The sequence below is a fragment of the Pelmatolapia mariae genome, linkage group LG18 (genome assembly GCF_036321145.2).
Source record: "Pelmatolapia mariae isolate MD_Pm_ZW linkage group LG18, Pm_UMD_F_2, whole genome shotgun sequence".
Lineage (NCBI taxonomy): Eukaryota > Metazoa > Chordata > Actinopteri > Cichliformes > Cichlidae > Pelmatolapia > Pelmatolapia mariae.
Window position 1 is genome coordinate 23,134,490 of NC_086243.1, and position 23,096 is coordinate 23,157,585.

Consider the following 23,096-nt stretch of genomic DNA (forward strand, 5'->3'; position numbering starts at 1 on the left):
ACTTGCGTCAGAATTCTAAAATGTATTATTGTAATTCTGAAATTGTAGTTATTAACGAAAGTGTTTAAAGGGAGACCAGAGGCAATTTAATATGGGGCTGATTGGTTTGAAAAGTGATATTGTGATCTACCTTTGTTTTTCCTATTTGGTAGGTCTTCTTATCCAAAGCCATCCACTCAAACAGTGCAGTAATGTGCTCTGGAGTTGCAGCAGTTCCTTGTGGAAACAAAATCCTAAACTTCTCAACAAATTCCTGCCATGGAGAGAAAAACAGCATCCGAAGATGAAAACGAATGAATCAATTGTTCCTTTCCTGAGGATGATTATCTATATACATTTATAAGTAGAATCACATTAAAACGAGTGCCCACCTCAAATGTGTATTTGGCACTGTAGCCAGACTTCTGGATGTGAACTATCTGCAGTAAGCCTGTATACCTGATTTGGTTTAGGACAAGTTTATCATCAAAGCACAGCTCCTTCTGTTTACATAAACAAAAAAAAAACAAAAAAATGATGAAGTATCTTATTCAGTGAAACATATAAACTTCATAATGATGATGCCACAGATTCACAGATTACCTTTTCAGCATTGGCGCGCACACAGAAAATGAAGAAAGGCTCGGCTTTTGCAATTCTGTCCATCAGAGTTGTGAGTGATGTCTGCAAGAAGCATACAAACAGTGAGCAAGTTTTCATTCAAGTACTTCATCTTAAACGGCAACAGAGTTTTTAAGCCTTTCTGATAGGATATCACCGTTAAGAATGACATAGCATTAAAATGTTTCCACACCAGGGATATTTTAGACGTTATGCTGAAGACAAACCTGGAACTGAGAGCCTACTGTAGAAGGATTTGATTTTCGGTGAGGATGGAAGATGGATTTGCTGGTTAGGTCGTGCCCCGTGAGACCAATAATGTGTCGGAGAGAACGCAAATCAACAAGGTTCTGTTTGATAAAACATAAATATAACTGTGAGCTTCCTGACTCTAAAACAAAATCAAAGAGTTTTGATGAAGAATCAGTTAACATCCATGACTTATAATGAGGCTTTACCTTTGGAATAATCTGCTTCTGTCGACCGCTTTTAGTTCTCCTGCAGAAAACAGACAGAAAGAGGATTATGAAAAAATGTTATATATAATATAACTGTTTAACCAAAAGTAAACTCACCTTTTCTGCCCAGTACTGCAAACGGGCTGGCTGGTTTGGTCGTGACCCATGGCCAAAAAATCAAATACATCAACTGGTCGTTCATCAGAGTGATCAAAGGAGAAATCCAGACTCGTGCTGGTACTGCAAGAATCAAATAATGTAACTATAATGAAATAGTAAATAATGTAACTATAATGTTAGTCCCCGTAGGGAAATTACTCCTCTGCATTTAACCCATTCACCCAGTGAAGCAGTGGGCAGCCACCAATGCAGCGCCCGGGGAGCAGTGTGTAGGGACGGTACCTTGCTCAGGGGTACCTCAGGGTAGCTGTTCAGTGGAGTCGAACCCCCGACCTTCCGATCATGGGGCAACCACTCTACCTACTGAGCTATCCCTGCCCCAGAGGTCAGAGAACCTCTTTAACTTAACAGCACAGAACCGTTCTTATGTTATGTTTTGTTTTTTTGCTTATATGACCATGTGAAACTTAACTCACTGGATGTTAAGCTTTTTATTCATCATCCAGTGCTAAACGACATATGTCTTGTTGGTGTCTGCATCGAGACCAATACCCAATACGTGCCATTCATGTGCTTGTGTGTTATATTTACCTGGATAGCTGAGTCAAAGTACTCCGGCGCTTATCTAGTATCTCTTTAAAAGACTTCCGCCTTGCAGCAGCTGTGGCGACAGTAAAGCAAGCTAGTTGTACATTATAACAAAAATGAGAAACATTTCACATAAAGAAACTCGACTGTCAGGATAAAGGCTGACAAACTCATTAAGGAAAAAAGTCAAACAAAGGTGCCAATGTTGTCCTACAAAGGAAATTCACTTTTCTCTCTTTTTTTTTAGATAACTGTCAACCATAACTAAACTACCCACTTAATTCTTCCCGCCGGCGTCCCAGGTTCTTGAATACTGTGAGGATGCGGATGGCTGCTCGGAGGACACCCCATCTGAACTGTGCTTCCGGGCTGGAAGCAACCAAGTGATGGATGAAGGAGCGCTCACTGCTCCGTAGAAGTGATATGACATCAGGACGCATGTGCTCTGTGTTTTTCTTTCTGAAGTCCTAATGAATGAGAAATAGTAACGATCAGTACACCGCCGTGTGTGGTTCACAGCCTTCACAGTGTTTACACATGTGTCTGACACTAAAAACTAACAATGCTTCCACAGTTTTCTCTGTGGAGGGAATTAATGATTTACTTGGCTGCAAAGAGTTTTTTCCCCCCACACTTCCTTATCAAACAAGGTTACTGCAAAGCCAAAAAAAAGAGAAGAATTTTACTCCACCTTGATGTGATATTTAACCCTCCCAGCAAAGTGTTGAATCACAAAAGTTGGCTCTGTGTGTGGAGATGGTTTGAAGTATGGGTTGTCCTGATGCTGCTTCTTTATCTTTTCCAGCAGACTCTTGTCTGTGGCCTCGGTGAGGCTGAAGAAACACAGTGAGAAAGAAAAATACATGACATATGGCAGCGGTCACCAACCTTTTTTGGGCCACGGACCAGTTTATGTCCAACACTATTTTTAAGGACCGGCCTTTAAGGTGTCGCGGATAAATACAACAAAAAAACCCCCAAAAAAGAAGATTTATTGATAACACCCAGGAAAAGACCCAGGGAAACTGAGTTAACGATAAAAAATGCAAAAAAACCCCAAAAAACAAAACGCTAAAAAACAAAACAAAAAAACAAACAAACAAAAAAAGCCCGCTAAAAAAAGATAAAAACCAATAAAAACCCTGAAAACCTGAAAGCCTCAACTCTCCCAGCCCAGCACCAAACGACTCCTGGGGGTTGGGGACTGTTGACATATGGAATAAATGTACGACTAAACAATGTTAAGACGAGATAAAGGCAACCGCAAAAATAAATAAAAAAAATCATTTCATCCCATAGTGTGTTTTTGTTTTTTTAAACTGACGTTACATAGAGAAATAATTACATTTTAAAAAGAAGAGTTGGCTTTGGCATATTTACTAGACTGACAATACAGAAAGTATACTGTGATGAACTGAATCATCTCTACCTGTTAACAGCTGCGATTTGCCCGAAAAACAATTCAAACTAAATTTTTATTTAATTCCTTTTTAATTTAAGCGTTCAGAAAAGATTAATTACAGTCTGTTGTAATGCAAGTGTACTTGATTATTTTTTTTTTTTCATTACAGTAATGGGTTACAATCATTTAAATATATAACAATTTGAATACGTGTACAACATGTTTTAAACAAAAATAAACTTCAATTAATATTAATTACTGAACACTTGAATGAATTTTACTACAATTAAATGAACGCTACACATGAACTACAGCCGCATTAATAAAAACAATGATTACACACAGAATTATGTCACGTATATCAATGTGTGTTTCACCAGGTCAAATAAAAGCCCGTCTGAACTTGTTTTTACTGCACTAAAAACTTCTTAAAGTGTGAAGAAAAACGAAAATGAAACAAAACAATCTGAATATGTGCAAAATAAAATTAAAACTGCCCAGAATGTGGTCTGCCTCGCTGGAGGTTTGCGCTCTCGGATACTTCTTTGATTTCAGTATATTTTTGGTAACAAATAAACTGATGGAAAAGGCAAAAAGTTTAACTTGTCTGCTAATATATAACTAAAGTATAAAGTATGTCCTCACCGAAGTTATAATTGTCATTATAGGCTATTCATTAATCCAAAATTTCTATTTTAACTACATTACCTTGTAATTAAACAATGAAATAGTTTCAATAATGTAAATTTTATTTGTTTCTTTAAAAAAAAAAAAAAAACCCCACCAATATTAACAAAAACTAAACTAAGATTTCACACTAGTTTTAAAAAACATTTTAGTGAAAAAAAAAAATTAGGGTTGATTAAAAAAAAAATCAAACTAACAAACAATATTTTTTTTACTTATAAAACAAATTAAAATATAGTAAAAACATGTCATAGTTTTTTTCCCTACACAGCCAGCCTGAGGTGGCTTTAAGTACTGAAACATTTTCTGTGTCTTGACAGTCTAATTAGAGTGTAAAATGAACACCTGAACTAATTAGACATTTTTATGTAACAAAACAATAATTTCAACAAGCAAATCAACTATGGAAACTGAAAACAATTTTAAAATGAAATATAGATGAAAATTAAATTAATAAGGTCTACAGTAGTATGAGTTCACTTACCTGCTCTCCTTCTCCAGCAGGTCGAAGAGTCCGATCGACTTCTTGTCGAACAGCTGAACGCAGTCGGTGTTGTCGCTGAACTCGATGTTTTTCCAGACAATGCCCTCTTCCACAAACTCCTCCTGGTATTTATCATAACACAATTACGCAATCATGTCAGGTGTTAATGTGAATCAGTCTTCCAAGCTCAGGAATGCTGCTAGTAACACAGTGTTGCAATGATAGTAAATTGAAATTTACTATCCGCAAATTTCAATTTATAGCTCATATTCAATTTGTTGTCTGACTGCTCAATATTCTTTGATTTGAAAGTAAAGAAAAGAGAAAAACAGAAAAAAAATGTTAAAAAAATGTGGCCATTGAGTGTATGTTGTAAAACATGCCAATATGTGTGTGTGTGAAATGCTGTGAAGAAGAACGTATTTCAGAACTTGTCAGTTAAGCACACGCGTATGGTGTGTCCAGTTATAATAATGAAAAGAACTTTTTCTTGTTGTAAATGTGTATAAATAAACCTACTTGCTCAAGCCTGAAGATGTTCTGGTTGATGTAACATAGCAGTGTCTCGTTGGCGTAGTTGATGCACAGCTGCTCAAAACTGTTTGACTGGAGGTTTTCAAACCCAAACATATCCAGGACACCGATGGACAAACACTAAAAACAAAACAGCAATCCAGACAAATTCAAAGGCACCATACTCAAAAGTGTTAATTTATGAGCTAAATATTACACAGACCTGTTCCATTAAAAAAAAAAAAAAAAAGCACACATATATTAATAGATTTATTTGAATCTAATCGTATTAAAAAAACTAAATGAATCTAAAGTGAAGCAGCCTGGCAGGAATGAATTTGGATATGGAAAAGTAAGGAAAGGCTTTTCATCTCAATTATATCGTTATTATATTGAATCATGCGACTCACTGAGACGGACTCCTCCATGTCTCGTCTGTTCATGGTCGCATGGTTGATGTGAAGGATGATCCAGTCAAACAGAGCGCTGTATAAAGATTTGGCCATGGAGTCTCGCATTGCGACGGCCTGAAAGCACAGGAACATAACATTACAGTCACATAATATTAGCATCACGAGTGTCAAAACTAGCTTTTCAGTATAAAAAGGGAGTCCTTCCTTTCTACCCTGATGTGTTTACATGCCTCTTCTGTACGCCTTTAACTTGCCTGCTCTTTCCCAGAGTTTGGGTTTAGTCTTGGTCTCTCCCCCCCCCCCGCACTTCTGTTCCCCCTCAACCCGGAAGAAGACTGACCCTCCCCTGACTGCGGTGACAGTAACCAACAGCAAATGATTGCTCATCGGGGAATTGCTGAATCACTAATTTTGCAGTGTCTACACCTTGTTATGTAATGTGCCTGAGGCGTGTTTTCAACTGGTACTATAAAAATAGAATAGAACGGAACAGGATGCTGAAGTGTCTCAAACTTGCATTCTTTCATGTATTTTAGGGCAGCGGTCCCCAACCCCCGGGCCACGGACCGGTACTGGTACATGAGTCGTTTGGTAATGGGCCGCAAGAGTTGAGGCTCAGGTGTGAATTTTATGGTTTTTAGGATTTTTATCATTAACTTGGTTTCCCTGAGTCTTTTCTCATGTTGTAGTTGTGTGACTTATTTTTAAAAAAATATTTACGCATTACCATAGCGACCAGAGAGCATTAAGGGGCAGACAGGAGGATGTTACTCTCAATGTTGTTGGCGCATTTCAGGAGGACGCTGCTAATAAAGTTACACAATTACACACTGAATTCGCGTTTATTATTATATTTAAAAAATACCACAGTTTTTGTCTTGGTCTTATCATTTTATTTTGTTGTATTTATCTGCGACACATTAAAGGCCGGTCCATGAAAATATTGTCTGACATTAAACCGGTCTGTGGTGCAAAAAAACGTTGGGGACCGCTGTTTTAGGGGTTTAATTCTATAAAAGTCTATGAGAGAAACAGGGCTCAAGACCCTTGATAAATAATCATAGCAACACTTTTCCTCATGAGTTTTGTTTTGTTTTGGAAATATTGGTTCATGTAAGAATCAGAATGGAGACTAAATTTGGATTTTTTTTGCAGCTTCATAGACAGAGTCTAGTCATCTTGATGATGACGCTGAACATGCTGAGGCTTGAGGCTTCATAAAAAGAAACTAACCCACTACTGGGTGACATCATCTATCTCTTCTATATAGCTGATGATTAAAATGTGACTTTAATGTAGGAACAAGGCAATAAAAGTTGACCTGTAAAATGAAAGATCAAGTTAACATTTAAACTACCTCATCTAGTGTGTACGGTAAAGCTATGGTGAAGCTGGCAGTTATCATTTTTCTCTTGATCAAAGTATTCACCAGTGATTCCTCTTCCACCTGGAAATAAAAAGAAATACATAAGTATTGAGGCATTTCTTCAATCTTCTGCAAATGCCACTAAAATTACAGGCTGAGACATGTTTATTTACAAACCACACTGATGCAGTTTAGTTTTCATTTTCTCTGGAACTTAACTGGACCCTTTCAAGTGACCATTACAAATGTAGCAGTACACAGTACACTGCAGTAACACTAAATCGGCTGTTTCTGAACATACCTTCAACAGGTCTGACAGTATAGACAAGACTTCAGGAGGTCCAACCTCCAACCCCGGAGGGTCCTCTGACCGAGTGAATGTGACGTTACCCAAGTGGAGGATGGCGGAGAGGATGGAAAATATGCTGCGCATTGGACACAAACACTGTCAGTTAATCTTATCAAAGGTAAGAACCAAATGTCCACTCTGTCATATCATATCACAGAATTTCAATTTCAATATAATCTGTATCTGTAATATAATCTGTCCATTCATCCTCGTCTGCTTCCTCCCACAGTCCAAAGACCTGAATGGATTGTGGGAGGAGGCTGGAGTACCTGGAGAGAACATGCAAAGTCCACACAGATGGATTCAAACCCAAGGGCCTGTCTTGGGGCAGGCACCAGCCCTCCGCCCCTTTAATTAAATAAGTAGAAGAAAATTGATGGATGGATTTTTACTTTTTAAGTGTTCATATTAAAGGTGGTCAGTGTTCCTTAAAACCTCAGATTGCTCTAAATGACACTGGCAACATCTTCAATGTAGTCATCTCAGCAAACCCCACAAAACAAACGTATGAGCTAAATAGGGATTACTTAAAACTAAAACCAAATGAGACGGCCAAAGGACACACAATTACTTTTACATTATTGTTTAAACTTTTTTTTCCCCTCAATCTTATCCACACATCACTGATGAACTGGTGGCATATTTAACATTGCTTTGTTGCTCTAAATATATCAGTGCTGCCTTTTGTGACATCCAGTGCTACTGATACTTCACATTATCTTAAAAGAAAAAAAGCTTAAAAGCAAGCTGCATGTGTAAGTCTGCACCTCCTTCAATATAAAAGAAAAGAGTTAATCAGGACCAAATCTATGAAACCCTTTATTACTACTTTTGTTTTTTAAACTTCCCACCTTTTCAAACTATGAATTTCTGTGGGTGGTTCTTTGTCAGGGAAACCAACCTGAACAGCATACAAACTATGTTGTTTTTGCTTTTCTGCACATGCCTTGTCCCGAGGCTGCCAGGTGCTTTCGGAAATAGTTGCTGCATTTTTCAGACAAGCTCTGACCTGTTACTGACACTAGTATAACTTTTATTCTAGTCTGTAGCATTTTAGCTCTTACTATCATTATCATACATACTGTTTCTTAGTGGAGGGCAGGAACCCAACCATCTCCATAGCTTGATGGAGCCTCCTGTACTCTTGCCCAAGTTTCTCCTCATCGTCTAAAAGCAGGTCTTCCTGTAGAACATGCAGAACACAAATACATGTTAAGCAAAGACAGATGTTTATGGATGTAGTTATATAAGAATATCCACACACTGCATCATGCAAGTACATGCAAACTGAGGAATGCACAAACCTGTATGTTTGGTTTAGCTCAGTAACGCTGGCAATAAATCATGATGCACCTTTCTGCGATCAAATGCTTTCTCTGTGGATTTTTTTGTGTGCATGCACAGGTATGGAGTCTGTGTTGCAGTGGGTAATGCTGTTGTTTCCATGTATACTTGTGCACTGGCACGTCTTGATGAGTGAAACTGAGCTGATCATGTTGGACTTGAAGCCAATACTGAGCAAAAGTTGCTTTTTCTGATACGTACAAGACTTCAGCAGTGATCGCGTCTTCACAGTGAATGAGCTATTAGAGGAAAGAACACGAGAGCAGTGGCAGATGTATACACTGGCAGAATACAAGCCGCTGCTCTATGGGCTCAAATTGTGGTAATAAATAATTTGTACTTGTAAATCAAATGCGTATTTGTGAACTGAGTTTTGTAACCTTGTAAACCAAAATATCTGAAAATTTGATGTTTGTGCATCTTTAGATGAGAATTTGTGTGCGTGTAAAAAAGACTTTTGTTTGTAAAAAATATTTACACAAGTTACAAATTTTTTCATTAAGGTTGCACAGGTTGCACACACAAAGCAAAAAACTCCGTGTAAAACTCTGCGCTCAAGTCCCTTTGCTTGCGTGCAAGTTTAAAGTTACAAGTACAAATTCCCTTCATCACCACGAAGGAAAACAGTCTGCGCATGTCCGAGTGTACAAGCACTCTTTTCAGGTGGTTAAACTGTAATTTCAGTTAAATCTACATCTATATACAGGGAGACAAGGGTAAAAGAGTCAGTGAAAAATAAACAAACATGCCAGACTTGTTCTTAAGTCCTGCATTTAATAATGTAATTTAGTGGAGAAGCACAGGCAGCGTTTCAGTTAAGAGTGCAGTTTTTCAGCTTTACGTGAACAGATGTTTATTTCCTGTGCAGCAGCTGCATAATGAACAACCTCAGGTAAAGCATACATACACATCTACACTGACACAACATTTATGTTTATCCTTGGCCAGCAGGTTCAAGTCCCTTCACTGTCCCCTGCTCTGGTTTCTAAACAACAATTCACTACAGCTGGTGTCTCTAGCTTAACATGTCTCAAAACAGAATCGCCATTACCCAGCGTTTGTTCCTCAGCGAGTGTGTCGCCACGAGAGGAAAAACAATTAGAGACATGAACAGGTTGGTGGTGTACCAGGGGCTCTTTTTAGGGTTACGGTTCCTCCTCATCCTCACCCAGAAGGCATGTTTTCAGCCCCTACAGATAGCTATTGCTGTTGTTGCTATAGAAATGAAACTGAATTCGATTATTTTTACTCCAGTCTGTAGCATTGCAGTTACTGTTGCATTGTGTGGTGACATAGTATGAGTCAATGTTGCCACAAAATCCAGTCACCTTCCCTTGAAGGTATGGGCTGTTGGCTATGACACACGACAGATGAATGTCACATGACTATAATAAGGAAAACATATAAAAACAAATGTTTACCATCATTAAAATATAAAAGCTACTAAAAAGATTAAAAACATAAATGGGAATATACATTTTCCCTGGTTGATGCAATAAACAGGAGACACTCTTATCAGGTGGTTAAACTGTAATTTCAGTTAAATCTACATCTATAAACAGGAAGACGAGGGTAAAAGAGTCAGTGAGAAAAGTAACGAACATGTCAGACACGTTCTTAGGTCCTCCATATAGTAATATTATTTGGAGGAAAAGCATGTGTGGTGTTAAGTGCAATTAAAGTGTAGTTTTTTTAGCTTCATGTGAATATCTGTTTATTAATTATACTGCAGCTGCTTTGACAGGCTTCTCTTTTTTTGTATTGTTGTATTTTTCACTCTGTTGTATATAGCATTTGTATTCTATTTTTATCCTATTGTATATTTTATTCTATTTTATTCTACTGTATATAGTATTCTATTTTTATTCTATTCTGTACAGTTGTGTACTGTATTTATTCTTATTTTATTTTATTCTAATTGTCCTTCATAACTTTTGCACTGTCCACTTCCTGCTGTGACAAAACAAATTTCCCACGTGTGGGACTAATAAAGGTTATCTTATCTTATCTTATCTTTACTTCCAAGAAGTTTCAAGACCCTGTAGGTCTGTTTCCATAAAACATATCTCGCTGGTTTTCACCTATTTGATAACATTATATATGGCATGTATTTAAGCTGGTCTTCCACTTTCTCTTTCACTGCTGCTGTAAAAGCCTGTGGATCAAAGGTACCTGTTTGAGGTAGAGATAATCCTGTGGCTTTAGAAGATGTAGCTCTTCCTGCTCGTCTTTGGACGCGCCCATCAGCAGATAGTAGAACACATGGAAGTTTCTGCAGGGGAAGCAATTTTCACTTCAACTTTCCTAATGACTCAGTGCTTTTATTGGGCTATGGTAGACATGAGGTTTCTTGTACAAACTGGTGAGTGGTGTGAACATGATTAGTGCCAGAAGAGATTTTCTAAAAATTGCACATGTTTGAATCTTGTATTCTATTTGAGTCTTAATTATACCTCTCACTCTTATCTCTGGTCACCACGCGGCATTTTTCCAGTAGGTACTTTTCAATAACGGCCCTGAACAAGAGACAAAGGAAGAGAACGTCAACAAAGCCCATGAAGCTGCAATTGTTCTTTTGTGACACTGGAAGAAAAACTACTACGAAACAAACGGTTAACTTTGAAGAGACACGACTCAATCAGAGGTGGTCCATGAGAAAAACAATAAAGGGCGCTTTACCCTCTGATGACACCACTTTCCAGGTAGTTGAGCTGGATGAACTTCCCAAAACGACTGGAGTTGTTATTCTTTGTGGTCTTGGCGTTGCCAAAGGCCTGTTTAAAACATAAAAAACATCAGTTTTCAGTAAAATAAACAGACTAATTTATCGGCATGTTTTCCACAAACACTGGCACCCAAACACAGTAAATGTAGGTTTGTGGATGGCAGATTACTGTTACCATTAGCCGGCTTTATGTAATGACATGGATAGAGTTGGTGTAAATGAGTTGTGCTTTAGTGCCCATCTTATTAATCAGGAGTGAACACAAAAAGGAAAGCAAAAAAGCACCTTCATTTTATAAACTGTTTTTGTGTTTTCTGCAGATACTTAACCTGTTTAGCTCAGAGAGGTCGCTAACAGCTGTTCATCTCTATTACAAGCAGGAGCACTGAGACTAAGAAGCTCATTGAAATTGTGTTTTGCTCATGAGTTCATAAAAACAAAGAGAAAAAGAGAAAGAAAAGAGATTTGCTGTCATTTAAGGCTCAGTTCCTTCTTTGTTGGCTGGTATTTTCTGCCTGCTGTTGCTCAACCTCACAAATGTTTATTCAAAAACTAAAACCTATCAGCTAAGCGCTGATTAATGCATTTTTTTAAAATTCTCAACATCAGATGGTTCTTATACCACCGTCTTTTTGTCTTTTATATTTTTTATCAATTAAACTAATATTTATTTCCCTTCCTTGAAGGAATTTTATGACCACAGTCACGGTTATCAGGTCTCTTCTTAGTCCCACTATTAAAAGTCTCAGATAAAGGCCCATAATTGTTTGTCACTTAATAGATGCTGCTGACTCATCCATGCCAACCATCTAAAGCTTGCATGCATGTGCGACAGAGTGAGACGCACATGGATTCTGTCTACCAAACGGCCCAATTTGTCCCCCCAGATTATTTGAAAACTTTCTAAAAAGGAAGGCAAAGTTTTGGGGGCTGCTCATTTAAGCCAAATCAGAGCACTTAGGCCAGTTTGACTGTTTTAAAGACGAAGTCACCATCCTGCCACTGAAGTAAAGATGATAAATTGTCTGTGTCATTGCATTTTTAGCATGATGACTGTGGCATTAAAAAGTAATGACTCAATGTGGAAAACCTGGGCGCTGTACCTTGCTCTTTCTTAGGAACCTCAGGCTGTTCAGGTTTTGTTGTAATGGGCGATGTTTACGGGAATTAATTACGCTTCTTCACACTCAAAGAAAGGTAACCATCTGCATTTTTTTGGGTAGTGATTAAATAGTGTTTCCTAATCAGGCCCAGTTGAGAACAGTTTGGGATATCCGAGGGACACAAACTAAACTAACACCCCTTCTCTGAAGATATCGTTACACTTCTTTCCATTATCTGCTCGGCTGACGGTCATGTCCTAACAGGTCAGAGCAGCGGTGCAGACAGTGAGCTAGATACGCACACGGTTCTGATCACATGCCAGGAGGAACAACTTTAAAAATCACTGAAAAGTTCTCAAAATTACACCCATGTAAATTTCGACAGACTATCAAATTGCCTTTTAAATTTCATATTAATCAATTTCACATAAAGAACAAAGGCAACTAAATAATGTTGGTGGATGCAGCTGGGAAAAAATGAAAGGTATGTGGAGAGACAAAAACTGGTATGCAGTATAAAGAGGAAAGACATTTTACTGGGATCAAAACTCAGTGTAGCGAGCTGCTCCCTCTAACACAATTTTAACTTAACCATCACAACACTGACAAATGCAGATGGTGTAAAGAAAGGCCAGAACAAAAATGACAGTCATCACAGTAAACCACCAATTTCTGAACATAACAAAGACCAGGTATTCTTCCTCTCCCATCCTCAATCACATGCTGGAAATGTGCACTCACTCGTCAAAACTCTGAGAACCCGTGATATGCAGAAAAAAGATGGAGGTCCTTTATAGACCCAAAGATAATGGAGGTACTAATTCAGGCAGATATGTAGACGCTTGTAAGGTTGGTCTCTATGAATTAGCCTCGAGAAAAAGCAGTTACCATAGTGGGAAATACCAGAAGTGATAACGGGGAACTTTTTTTTCACATTGAGGACCTGCAAATGTAAAAAATAAGCTGTTTTCTATTCTTCATGAAAGAAGAAGAAGAAAATTTCAGTGGTAAATTTTAATATATTTTATAGTTTATTATTTTCAAGCAGTGCTAAGATTATGAAACAGGTTTTAAATGCTGTGTCGTGTTATCTGTTCTGGTCCTTTTCAAAGAAAGTTCATGGTAAATTGGGCCGGCTCACTGTTGGACCGACTACCAGCCCATTCACAATTTAAAGCAGTATTACCAAAACCAGCAAGAACTGTAATTAAATTTATCTGAATATAGAAGACAGTTGATGGAGACAGGATGTATATGTGCTGTGTGAATATGAGTGCAAAGTATAAATATGTAAATGGGACATGCAGTGATAGAATGAAATAGAAATTATACTGGAGAATACGTTATGTCTGTAGAGTGATTATGTATTGACTCTAATGCAGGTGTTTTTTTAATCATTTCTTATTGTTATGTCTATGAAACTCAATGCTGCCTGTGTAAGAGGAACCTGCTTCTTTCATGTTTATGTGCCGTGGCTGTTGGATGGTGTGTGTACAGATCCCAGGTAGATCAGCTTAGACTGAAGCTGATGGAGATCCTGATTAAAAACAAAAAAAATTGGAAATGAAATTATAATTGATGACAATAAAAACAAAGTTGCTAATACACAAAAAAACGTGGCATTAATGTCAAAAATTCCTCAGATTTTGAAGTAGTTATTTTATTCTTTCATTAAATTTTGTGGTTCTCCAGCTTGTGTGCAGACAGTCTGCGACACCTTTCACCGCTGATTTGAATATGAATATTATATCAACAGCAGCAATGTTCTGTCTTGTTTTATTTGACTAATGCATTTGCATAATACAGTACTGTTTGACTTATTTGTTCTGTTAGCAAACTAATATACTTAATCACACTGACTAAAGCAAAAAAAAAAAGAAAGAAAAAAGTGTGGTAGAGGATGGTTATATGCAAAAGAAAAAAAAAATCCTAGCACGTTGCTTTAAGCTTGTATGATTTGGCTTTTGACAGTACAGGTGAGAGGTTACTGTCATGACAATAAAAAAAATGGTTTGGTGCTTTTATTGCTATAGGTACATAAATGCTATCATGCTGCTAGTATAATCATAATGCTAGGTGATTGCTAGGCAACACAATGACATGATAATGTCTGATATAGTTAATAACCTTCAGGGGCCTGAGATTTTTGTCACGTTTGATTGCCCAACTCTTGGTCTAGGACAAAGAAACAAACACTGAGACAGACAGACATGTACATCATGTAAAAATACATTGAGCACATCATCTAAACGCTCTCGAAATCCTGCTCATTTAACTTCTCCTATTTTGGGGGCCAATTCCCACACTAGGAATGGCTGGCCTAGCTCATGTTTACCAGTGAACACCTAAATGTCGCAGTTGCTGACTTGCAAATCAAAATAAGTAATGGAACTGGTGCCAAATGGACTGTGGAATACTGAAGGCGGAAAAGGGGAAAATGGGACAGAAAACAGCTTCAAATAATCTGTAATCTCCCTTGAAATGTGGACTTGTGAAAATCCATGATCCATGGATTAAACAAACCAGGGGCATGGATTGAAAGAGTGCCTTTATGAGAGAGCAGAGGGATACAGAGAGAGAGAGAAAAGTGATTTATACTTCGTTCTTTATGTTTAGCAGCAGGCCTGCCCAAGCCTGTTCTGACACGTTCCTGTTTCTTTTCTCTACTCTGTTTCGTTCCCTTCAAGACAACGCCCTGCAAATTCTCCCAGTGGCGCTCAGCAATCTCATTCCTGATCACCAATACCTACCCAATCAATCATTCACCATTTCTGGATAATGCAAGGTGTCGTCATCTGTGGACTAAAGACTACAGATTTTAATGACACATGACAAATAGTCTGAAGCCAGTAGCCGTCTCCTAGCATCAGGAAGATCTAAGCTAGGTGTACTTTCCACTACGTGCCAACAACAGTTGAGATAACACTGAAAGTTACAGGGAAAAAACAGAAGGCCCAATATTTTCAGATTTTAGATAAAAAGGAACAAGTCTTGAGGCGTGACTCATGCATACAAGGAAATCCCAGTGGCTTAACTACACAACAATAACCCCCCCCCCCCCCCCCCGAAAGAGATTAACGTTAACTGATCCTGATTGCTACAACAGTGCCTTTTTCCTGCTGCAAGGCCAGATTTTCTCTGGTAAACACTGTGGCATGACAACTCAGACGTCAGTAAAGATTGTTCAACATTTTGCTAGTTAAAAAAAATAAAGAAATAAAATACAACAGATAAACCACAGTAAACACAAATAAAGATATACTAAATAAACCACACAGCTAAATCTGCGAGTCCCCATAATCTTTTTGGGAACAGAGCACAACACACTATAAAAGGAGGTAAAGCTCAGCTAACAGGAAAAATATTTATGCTGCAACCTGTTGGAAGGAGAAACTCGCTCAACTTGTTTAGAGCGAAGAAGAATCCATATTTAGCAACTGTCCAGTGAAAAGCTGGTCCTTTGGGATTGTGTTTGCATGTGGGTGTGTGAATCTATGTGTGCGTGCATAATCGGAAACAAAGTGGGATGATATCCTTTGTGTAAGAGGTTAGTTGCTGTACCAACAAAGAGATAAAGCCTGTACATAAACTCAAACAGAGCATTCTTACACATTTTGGTAGCTGGGAGAGATTTAAGCGAATCTCTGTCACCAAGTCACTGAACTCCTCTCAGTCCTTGAGCAAATACAACACACACTTAGATACGTTTAAAAAGGAAAAGCATCTGGCCTAGTTTCATGTCTGCTCTCTGTAATGCATTGTGCAATTGTGCAACAGGCAAATGAAACAGAAAGCAAGCGGGAAATGTGTCGTTACTCATTTACACGGACACTGTAGCATGACGCTCGTGTGACAGAAACAAGACTACAGTGAAACTACAGCGGTGGGTTAAAAAAAAAAAAAAAAGAAGTGGGAATTCCCAGCCGGCAGACTTTGCTTTACTTTCTGGTGCCTTCAGATTTTGGGAAAGTGTTTGAGCTTCATGTAAATCCTGATGTGAGACATGTTTGCAAAACAAATAGATCACAAACAAAAACAACAATGCTCATTTGTTTTCCTATTCTAATGTGATGGTATTAATAGCTCTTCAGAGCTTTTCACTAGTAAATGATTACAGGAGCTTCCTTTAGAGCTGAATTTTTTTGTGGTTTTTCTTGATTAAGCTGAGGTTTCTGCTGCAGGAAGTTACTAGTCAGTGGTTTCACTATTTGGAACATTCTGTGTTTCATTTGCATGTCTAAAAAAGGATAAGAAAACAAGAAAAAATAAATCAACCTCATCTATCAGAAAACTCATATCAGCACAAGTCAGACCTCAGCTTGAAGCAATCTTTCCGCTTTAGTCACGTCACTCACTGCAGCAGAATCAAATGATCAGCATTAGTCCGCTAGTGAGATGACATAATCACACTCTAAAAACCAAAAGTGTCAAACTTGTGGGCCAGGAGCCAGAACTGGCCTGCTAAAAGGTCTAATTTGGTCCACTTGGTTGCTTTAGAAAGAGTAAAAACTTCAAAGAAGTCATTAATTACTCCAGTGCTCTATTCTCTTAATACACAGTTAAAAGCATTTCCTGATCTTGGCAAATTGTTAAGGCTTCAATGTCACAGGCCTTGCGACTAGTCGGCGACCCTCCTTCATGAAGAACATCGACTCGCCTGCAAATACTTGTTTATGCTGCGAGCTGAGGTGAAACTTGAACAAGTGGCACAAAAACTGCACACAGACCGTTTGCTTTCAAAATAAAAGTCGGTCCACACTGCTACAGCAAACAAATTTCAAAAGGTGCAACTTTTACTCTGAAGGTGAACGGCCTTCGTTTTGAATCATACTTTTGCTTGGCGAGTAGTTTGCAATGTTCTGCAGACAAGTTGACATCTATCGGCGCCTGCGATAGTCTGCTAGCTACCAAACCAATCACAGAAGTTTTCAGTGAAGCACCCCTTTGTCCTCCAATTTCACTTTGCAACTGCCAGCAACCACTCCCCAAATGGTTACAAACTAGGCACTTTTCCCTAGAGACCTGTGGTTACCACGGGGGTCCCCGATTATGGATTTTTATATGTTAACTCCACATAAGAGCTGCCACGATTAGCCAACTAGTCACGACCACGTAAACTATCGAAATTGTCAACGACTAATTTAATAGTCGATGCATCGTTTGGAACTTTGTAAGATCCCGAAAGCAGTAGAATTTAAAAGTGTAATAATGGACTGAAACAGAAGGTGGCAGCACTGCATGTACAAGGATGCCAGCTGCCGTTAAACCCCGAAGAAGTAGAAGCAGTCTCCGCTATCATAGCTGTGTCCAAATTCAGGTGCCGCATCTTTTGGAGACTGCATTTGTAGGCCAATTACGTTACAGCGACATGACAAAGGCTGTCCAAATTCGAAGACTCCTTAAATTTGGGCGGCAAATGCGTACTTTATTTCCCCAGATTTTAAGGATGGGTCAGGTGTATCATTCGTTGCCCAAACTACCCCAGAATTCACAGCGCGGCCCAGCCAATTCCAGTTTCCAACAATGGCGGCAGCTACTTAGTTTTAATATTACTCTTATTACTCTTTCTGGGTCACAAAATAAACTTTTAAATTATTTTCAGCGGAGAATGTAGCTGTGTAAACTTCAAATATCTTTATCAGGACATCACATATTTGCAAAAGTGCTCCAACATTTTCAGAGACGTCTGTTACCCACCAGCTCGATAGCTAGCAGGGGTTCAAGGCTCACTAGAGTGGCGAGAACACTGGACTCCCGGCAAATCGTTTTCAAACCCCCCGCTGTCTTTCGCTACTCAGGTTAAACATGATATATAAGTCACTTAGATAACTTAAAAATGTTATTGTTTGGCTTTTTTCAGTGTTTTATTTGTTCCTGAGTAAATCGGTTTGGCTGAGATTGAAGTTATAGTTTTTACACAGCTGAATAAATGTCAAGACAGACAACTGATTAAACAGAAGTGTGAGATCGTTGAGAATTTACTCCAATGTCCTGTTATATTTTAGATAGCAAGGAGCAGACGGCTGAGTTTATTAAACTCCACCGAGACAATCTGCTAATTTCATTAAAGGTTTAATAAACGATCATCTTGTCTTTATTTTTAGTTAGCACATACCTTAAACACTTTAAGCTGTAAGCTAATGATAGTTACATAAGAGTAGATGCATGCTGGTGCAATAAGCTGTATGTTTTACGCATGATCTGATTAGTCGACTAATCGCAAAAATGATTGTGACTAGTCGACTATGAAAATAATCGTGTGTGGCAGCCCTACTCCACAGTGTAGCAGCTAACACATTCAGATAATATACAAGAATCTTGGTTTGAGACCGGGAGAAAACACAAATCCCTGTAACGTGGACATGTTAGAAAGGGCACCCAGTGTGAAAATCTGTGCCAAATAACACCTGGTGAATGAGGGCATTTAGTTACACGTGAAACATGAAAGAGCACGCGGACTCCACACAGAGAAATCAGGAACCCCAGGTAAACCACGCTGAGCCACTCTCTTTGGTGACAGTGCTAACCACTACACCACCATCAATGGCAAAAATGCCATTGATCTGAAAGCTTTATGACTTTACAGTTTGCAAACCACAGTGGAAGGTAGTCTAATGAAAGTAGTCTTGAGATGTATAGATTTAACTGTTTCCCCACATTTGTTAAGACATTCCATGCTGTTAATCCGTCTGATGTTTGGTGTATAGCTGCAGCTTTCTAAGGACTTGGCCATGGCCCAGGTGGAGGTTTTGAATGTACTTTTTTTGCACTTCTTTTATTTAGTGCAATGTTATTTAGTGCAATTTAGTGTATGTTACAGTGGTTTTACTGGTTTGCCCCACTGTACCGTCAGCTCAAGCAATGTGTGACCCATAAACTAAAACAAGTTTGACACACCTGCTCTAAAATTAACCAAAACTAATATGTTTCAACAAAACTTAAAATGTTATTTGGGGTTTGCAGTATGTGCTGGTGACGAAAAAAAAGAGGGAGAGAGAAGATTGGGGTTACGGGTAGAAATACTGAAAATATGTTTTCAGTAAAAGAAAAAAAAAAAAAACCCAGAGAGGTAGATGGGTGTGATGCTATCTGCAAGATCTAAAATCTAAAGTGCTCTGCAGCCAGTGATAATTTCTCATGCCAGGAAATCACCTCTCTTTTAAAGAAAGAGAGGTGTTTTGTCAAATGTCACAAAGCAAGAACTGATTTTTTTTTCCAATCGTGGGTTTTGTTCATCAAGTTTGCAGTGATATTTAACAGAAAATACGAGACGCTGTGAAAAATGTTTGTGGCAGTTGGAATCAGTCGACTTGGTGAACTGTTTTGGTGACTCAGGAGGCAACAATGTGAATTCTTCAGTGTTTCTACACCTAAATGATAACAATCGAAGGTGATTTTTATCAGATGTTGTGCTATGAGAGAAGCTCTGGCATCTTGTTGCCTCTGCCTCTTTTGAGGGGGGGCAAACTCTGGACTGCTCCAACTTTTATTTTTCATTTTTTTTTTATATCAGTGGTTTGAGCTGCATCACATAACAGTGACCTACCTCCAACACCGGCCCGGACCCGAGGATGGTCCTTTCCAGCCCGCTGGAGTACATGTTCTGGCTGAGTGAAGTCAAGCAATGAATGAGATAACTGCTGCTTTCAGTCTTCCCTGAGCCACTCTCACCAGTTATCACAATACACTGGTTAGCCTGCCTGTTCAGCATAGCGCGGAAGGTCACGTCGGCGATGGCAAAAATATGAGGACTCAGTTTTCCCAGTGGCTGGTTCTCGTACATTTTGACGTACATGGGGTTGTAGTAAACAGGCAGGAACTTATTGGGATTGATGGCGATGAGGATCTTGTTGGCGTAGGTGTAGATTTTGTGCTTGTAGAAGCGTTGGCGTAAAACCTCCAGAACATTCTCCTCAGTCAATGTGGAGAGGCTGCAGAGGTCATCACACTCCCCTGTGCAGATCTCTGCTCTGCACCCTCCATTGTTGACCTGCTGCTGCTGCAGGATGTAGTAGTACCCTTTGCTCTGAGGGTGCCACTTCTGCACCTCTGTGGGCCACAGCAGGACTCGCTCCAAAGGGGAGTCCCCTGCCTCCAGCGGCCTCTCCTTTCCCCCGCTCTTCCTCACCTCCAGCAGGTCGTATGCCTGGTTGGGGTCCAGGTCCAGAGTAACCACAGCATTGTGGATGACCGACGCCACGGTGTCCCCAACACTGATCTGCAGGGGACAGTAGGCAGCTGTGTCATACGACACCCTGGGGTAGATCTGCACAACACGGGCCTCTTCATCATACTCTAGGGCCCCAGATCCATCTGTAGTGCTCATCCTGACAGTCAGAGACAGTCCTCAGCATAACTCACTGCTCCAAAACCTCAGCAGGGGTCCGCTGTGTAAGCGCACACACACACACACACACACACACACACTTAAAACCAGGAAAAGAAGGACAAACAGCAGTGTTTCAGTTCCCACTATTCCCATCTAAATTCCCAAGTAAACACACACACAGATAAACAGCACTAAAGCATTAAAATGCCAAAACGAGCCTCACCTTTTGAGCAAAACCTCTCATTTCATCTTTTAACAGCAGAAAAGGCGCTGACAGCCGCGGGAAGACAAAGATCTCTGCACCTCCGTTTGGCGCTAACCAACTCCTATCACACTACTTTTAAGGAGGAATAAATAAACAAACAAAAAACTACCTTCACCTGAGTTTTAAAATAAAAGCGAGCCAAGAAACTGTTAAGAGAGACTTTCAAATGAAGACAGAATAATTTCCCAGCAGCTCGGCGTCGTCCTTACTCCTAGAAATCACAACTTCGTTCAGAAACTCAGGATTTACGTCGCAGCGTCGTCCTGGTCCGAAAGTTAACGTTACTTCCTACATTTCTACACACACACACTAACAGCAACACGCCCGTCGACGCGTGGACGAAATAAATGGATGTTTTCGTACGTCACTGACCTGTAAAATATTTCTCTTTGGCTAACAAATAAAACAAACAAAAAAACGTCGCGTACCAAAAACAACACCAAGCACAACCAAAGAAAGAAAACCAGAGAAGAAGAAGTTACGTTAACAGACTGAATGAGAAGTTTAATTGTCCCAATTTGTGTGAACAGGTGAGTTGTGGGGTTTAAGCTCCACCTAGTGGAGAATTAGAGTATTACAACCACCTCACACCACTTTTTAAATGTATTTTTAAAACCAGTAACCAATCATATCTACTGTATTTACATGTGTACATTTCATTAATGCTGTCTGTACGTGTCTAGTCCTAAAATCCTTTTAATATTCTTTTCACATTAAATAAAATAAATAAAAAAAACTTTTTACATTATAGCATCAACATACCTATCACTGCTCCTTATTTCTCAGGCCCTTAAAAATCACATTTAAAAAAAACTTTCTAAAGCACATTTTTAATGTATGAAAACACCAATAATAGGATTGCAATTAGATGAAAAGGACATAATTAAAGCTGCTGCTGCTAATGTTTGTGGGAGTCTGATCTAGCTAAAGAGAACTACTGATTGTGTAAATGGCTGCTGATGTCTGACATTAATTTTAAGTCTCTGTTTAAACTAGCTGACTAGACAGAGTTTGTGGTACTCAGTCACTGATTAAATGAAGGATGTCTTAGGTGTCCCTTGAGAACTAACGCCGTAGTTTGGTAGTAAGCCAAAGATTTTTTTTTTTAGCCTTTTGAATCAGGCTATTTCACACATAAGTTAGAAATAAAAAAACATATGCAGAAGTGGAAGAATGCACACCATGTACTAACAATAAAAGTCAAAGGAATAATGTCACAATATTTCATTAGAAGTAGTAACCTGTTAGAAAAAGCTAAACTTTATATGATACTTTATTTCATTTTACTGACTGAGCAGTGAGTAAGGAGTGTTTTATTGTTTGTATATATAGTACTGTGAAAAAGTCTTGAGTGACCTCTCATTTCTTCATATTTTCCTGTGAAAATGAGAAATAGGTGCGCTGATTTATTGTAACATGAGCAAACATACATGGAAATACAGTGTATATAAGGCAAAAACAGCTTTAGCTGCCAACAACAGGGTTTAGGCCTCCCCAGAAATTGTTTTCTCTCCTCAAATGTGTCCATTTATTACAAAATACTGATGATTGCATCTGTGTGGATCTTAAAGATATTTGAACAATTTCAGAAGAACTGTCTGAGAGCTTTCAGGCTAGTTTTCTTTCATCAACTCACCACAAGACACTGCATTATGTCACAAAAATGTAAATTTATGATTTAAGAAGTAGCAAGGTTATGTTTTTAAATCACCTTCTTTGTTTGTTTGTTTTTTTATACCGTATAGAAAGTTGCTGTTTAGGATAGCAAACATGTTGAAATCCATACATTATAAAATGCTTGGTGGGTGCAAAAGGAGTTTCATATAAGATGATTTAAAATTACATGTCTTTTTTAAGGTCTGCTGAAGCCGTTTGTGTGCTTGTAAATATCCCTACGGTGCTTATAGTTCTCAATATGGAGACTCAATGTGTAACAAGCAATAAAAAGCAACACATGTGCGTTATTATGCAAATCAATACAAACCTGAAGCAGCCTTTGTTTAATCATGAAGCCCACTGTGGAGGTTTGTACATTTGCATGAACAGTGTAATAATAAAGGGCGTGACATCCAACTGCATGCATAATAATGTCTGCATAAAGTTCTTGAGGGAAACATAAAATCTGACTTTTTACAGTTAAACATAAGTTAATGAATCACTACTTCAAATAAACTGGAGTACGCTTTCTGTCACCTACTCAAACAGGCTCCAGTGTATTTGACTCCCCTGCTGTTATAACCTCAGTTTCATTGAAAGAGAAAGCAAAGGGCGCGCCCCCACCTTTAAAAAAAAATGCACTGTACACCCTCTTTAACGCTCTCTTGTTGTTCACAGTAGCACTGTGCTCACC

At 38.8% G+C, this 23,096-nt stretch overlaps 1 protein-coding gene across 2 annotated transcripts in view; it reads right to left on the reverse strand.

The window, feature by feature from the left end:
* Positions 1-20,899, reverse strand: part of myo9b (myosin IXb) — a 34,151-nt gene extending 13,252 nt beyond the window's left edge. For both annotated transcript variants that reach the window (XM_063461438.1, XM_063461439.1), the window contains exons 1-20: positions 20,705-20,899; positions 19,699-20,539; positions 11,004-11,098; positions 10,778-10,840; positions 10,497-10,596; positions 8,063-8,163; positions 6,933-7,056; positions 6,623-6,712; positions 5,263-5,379; positions 4,859-4,993; positions 4,340-4,461; positions 2,458-2,599; positions 2,044-2,233; positions 1,770-1,839; positions 1,176-1,298; positions 1,059-1,098; positions 828-950; positions 583-663; positions 372-482; positions 131-253 (exon numbers count right to left, since the gene is read on the reverse strand). In XM_063461438.1, the coding sequence (XP_063317508.1) occupies positions 131-253; positions 372-482; positions 583-663; positions 828-950; positions 1,059-1,098; positions 1,176-1,298; positions 1,770-1,839; positions 2,044-2,233; positions 2,458-2,599; positions 4,340-4,461; positions 4,859-4,993; positions 5,263-5,379; positions 6,623-6,712; positions 6,933-7,056; positions 8,063-8,163; positions 10,497-10,596; positions 10,778-10,840; positions 11,004-11,098; positions 19,699-20,478 (2,730 nt within the window). In that variant the 5' untranslated portion in view covers positions 20,479-20,539; positions 20,705-20,899. The remainder of the gene's footprint in view (positions 1-130; positions 254-371; positions 483-582; positions 664-827; positions 951-1,058; positions 1,099-1,175; positions 1,299-1,769; positions 1,840-2,043; positions 2,234-2,457; positions 2,600-4,339; positions 4,462-4,858; positions 4,994-5,262; positions 5,380-6,622; positions 6,713-6,932; positions 7,057-8,062; positions 8,164-10,496; positions 10,597-10,777; positions 10,841-11,003; positions 11,099-19,698; positions 20,540-20,704) is intronic.
* Positions 20,900-23,096: the final 2,197 nt, after the last annotated feature.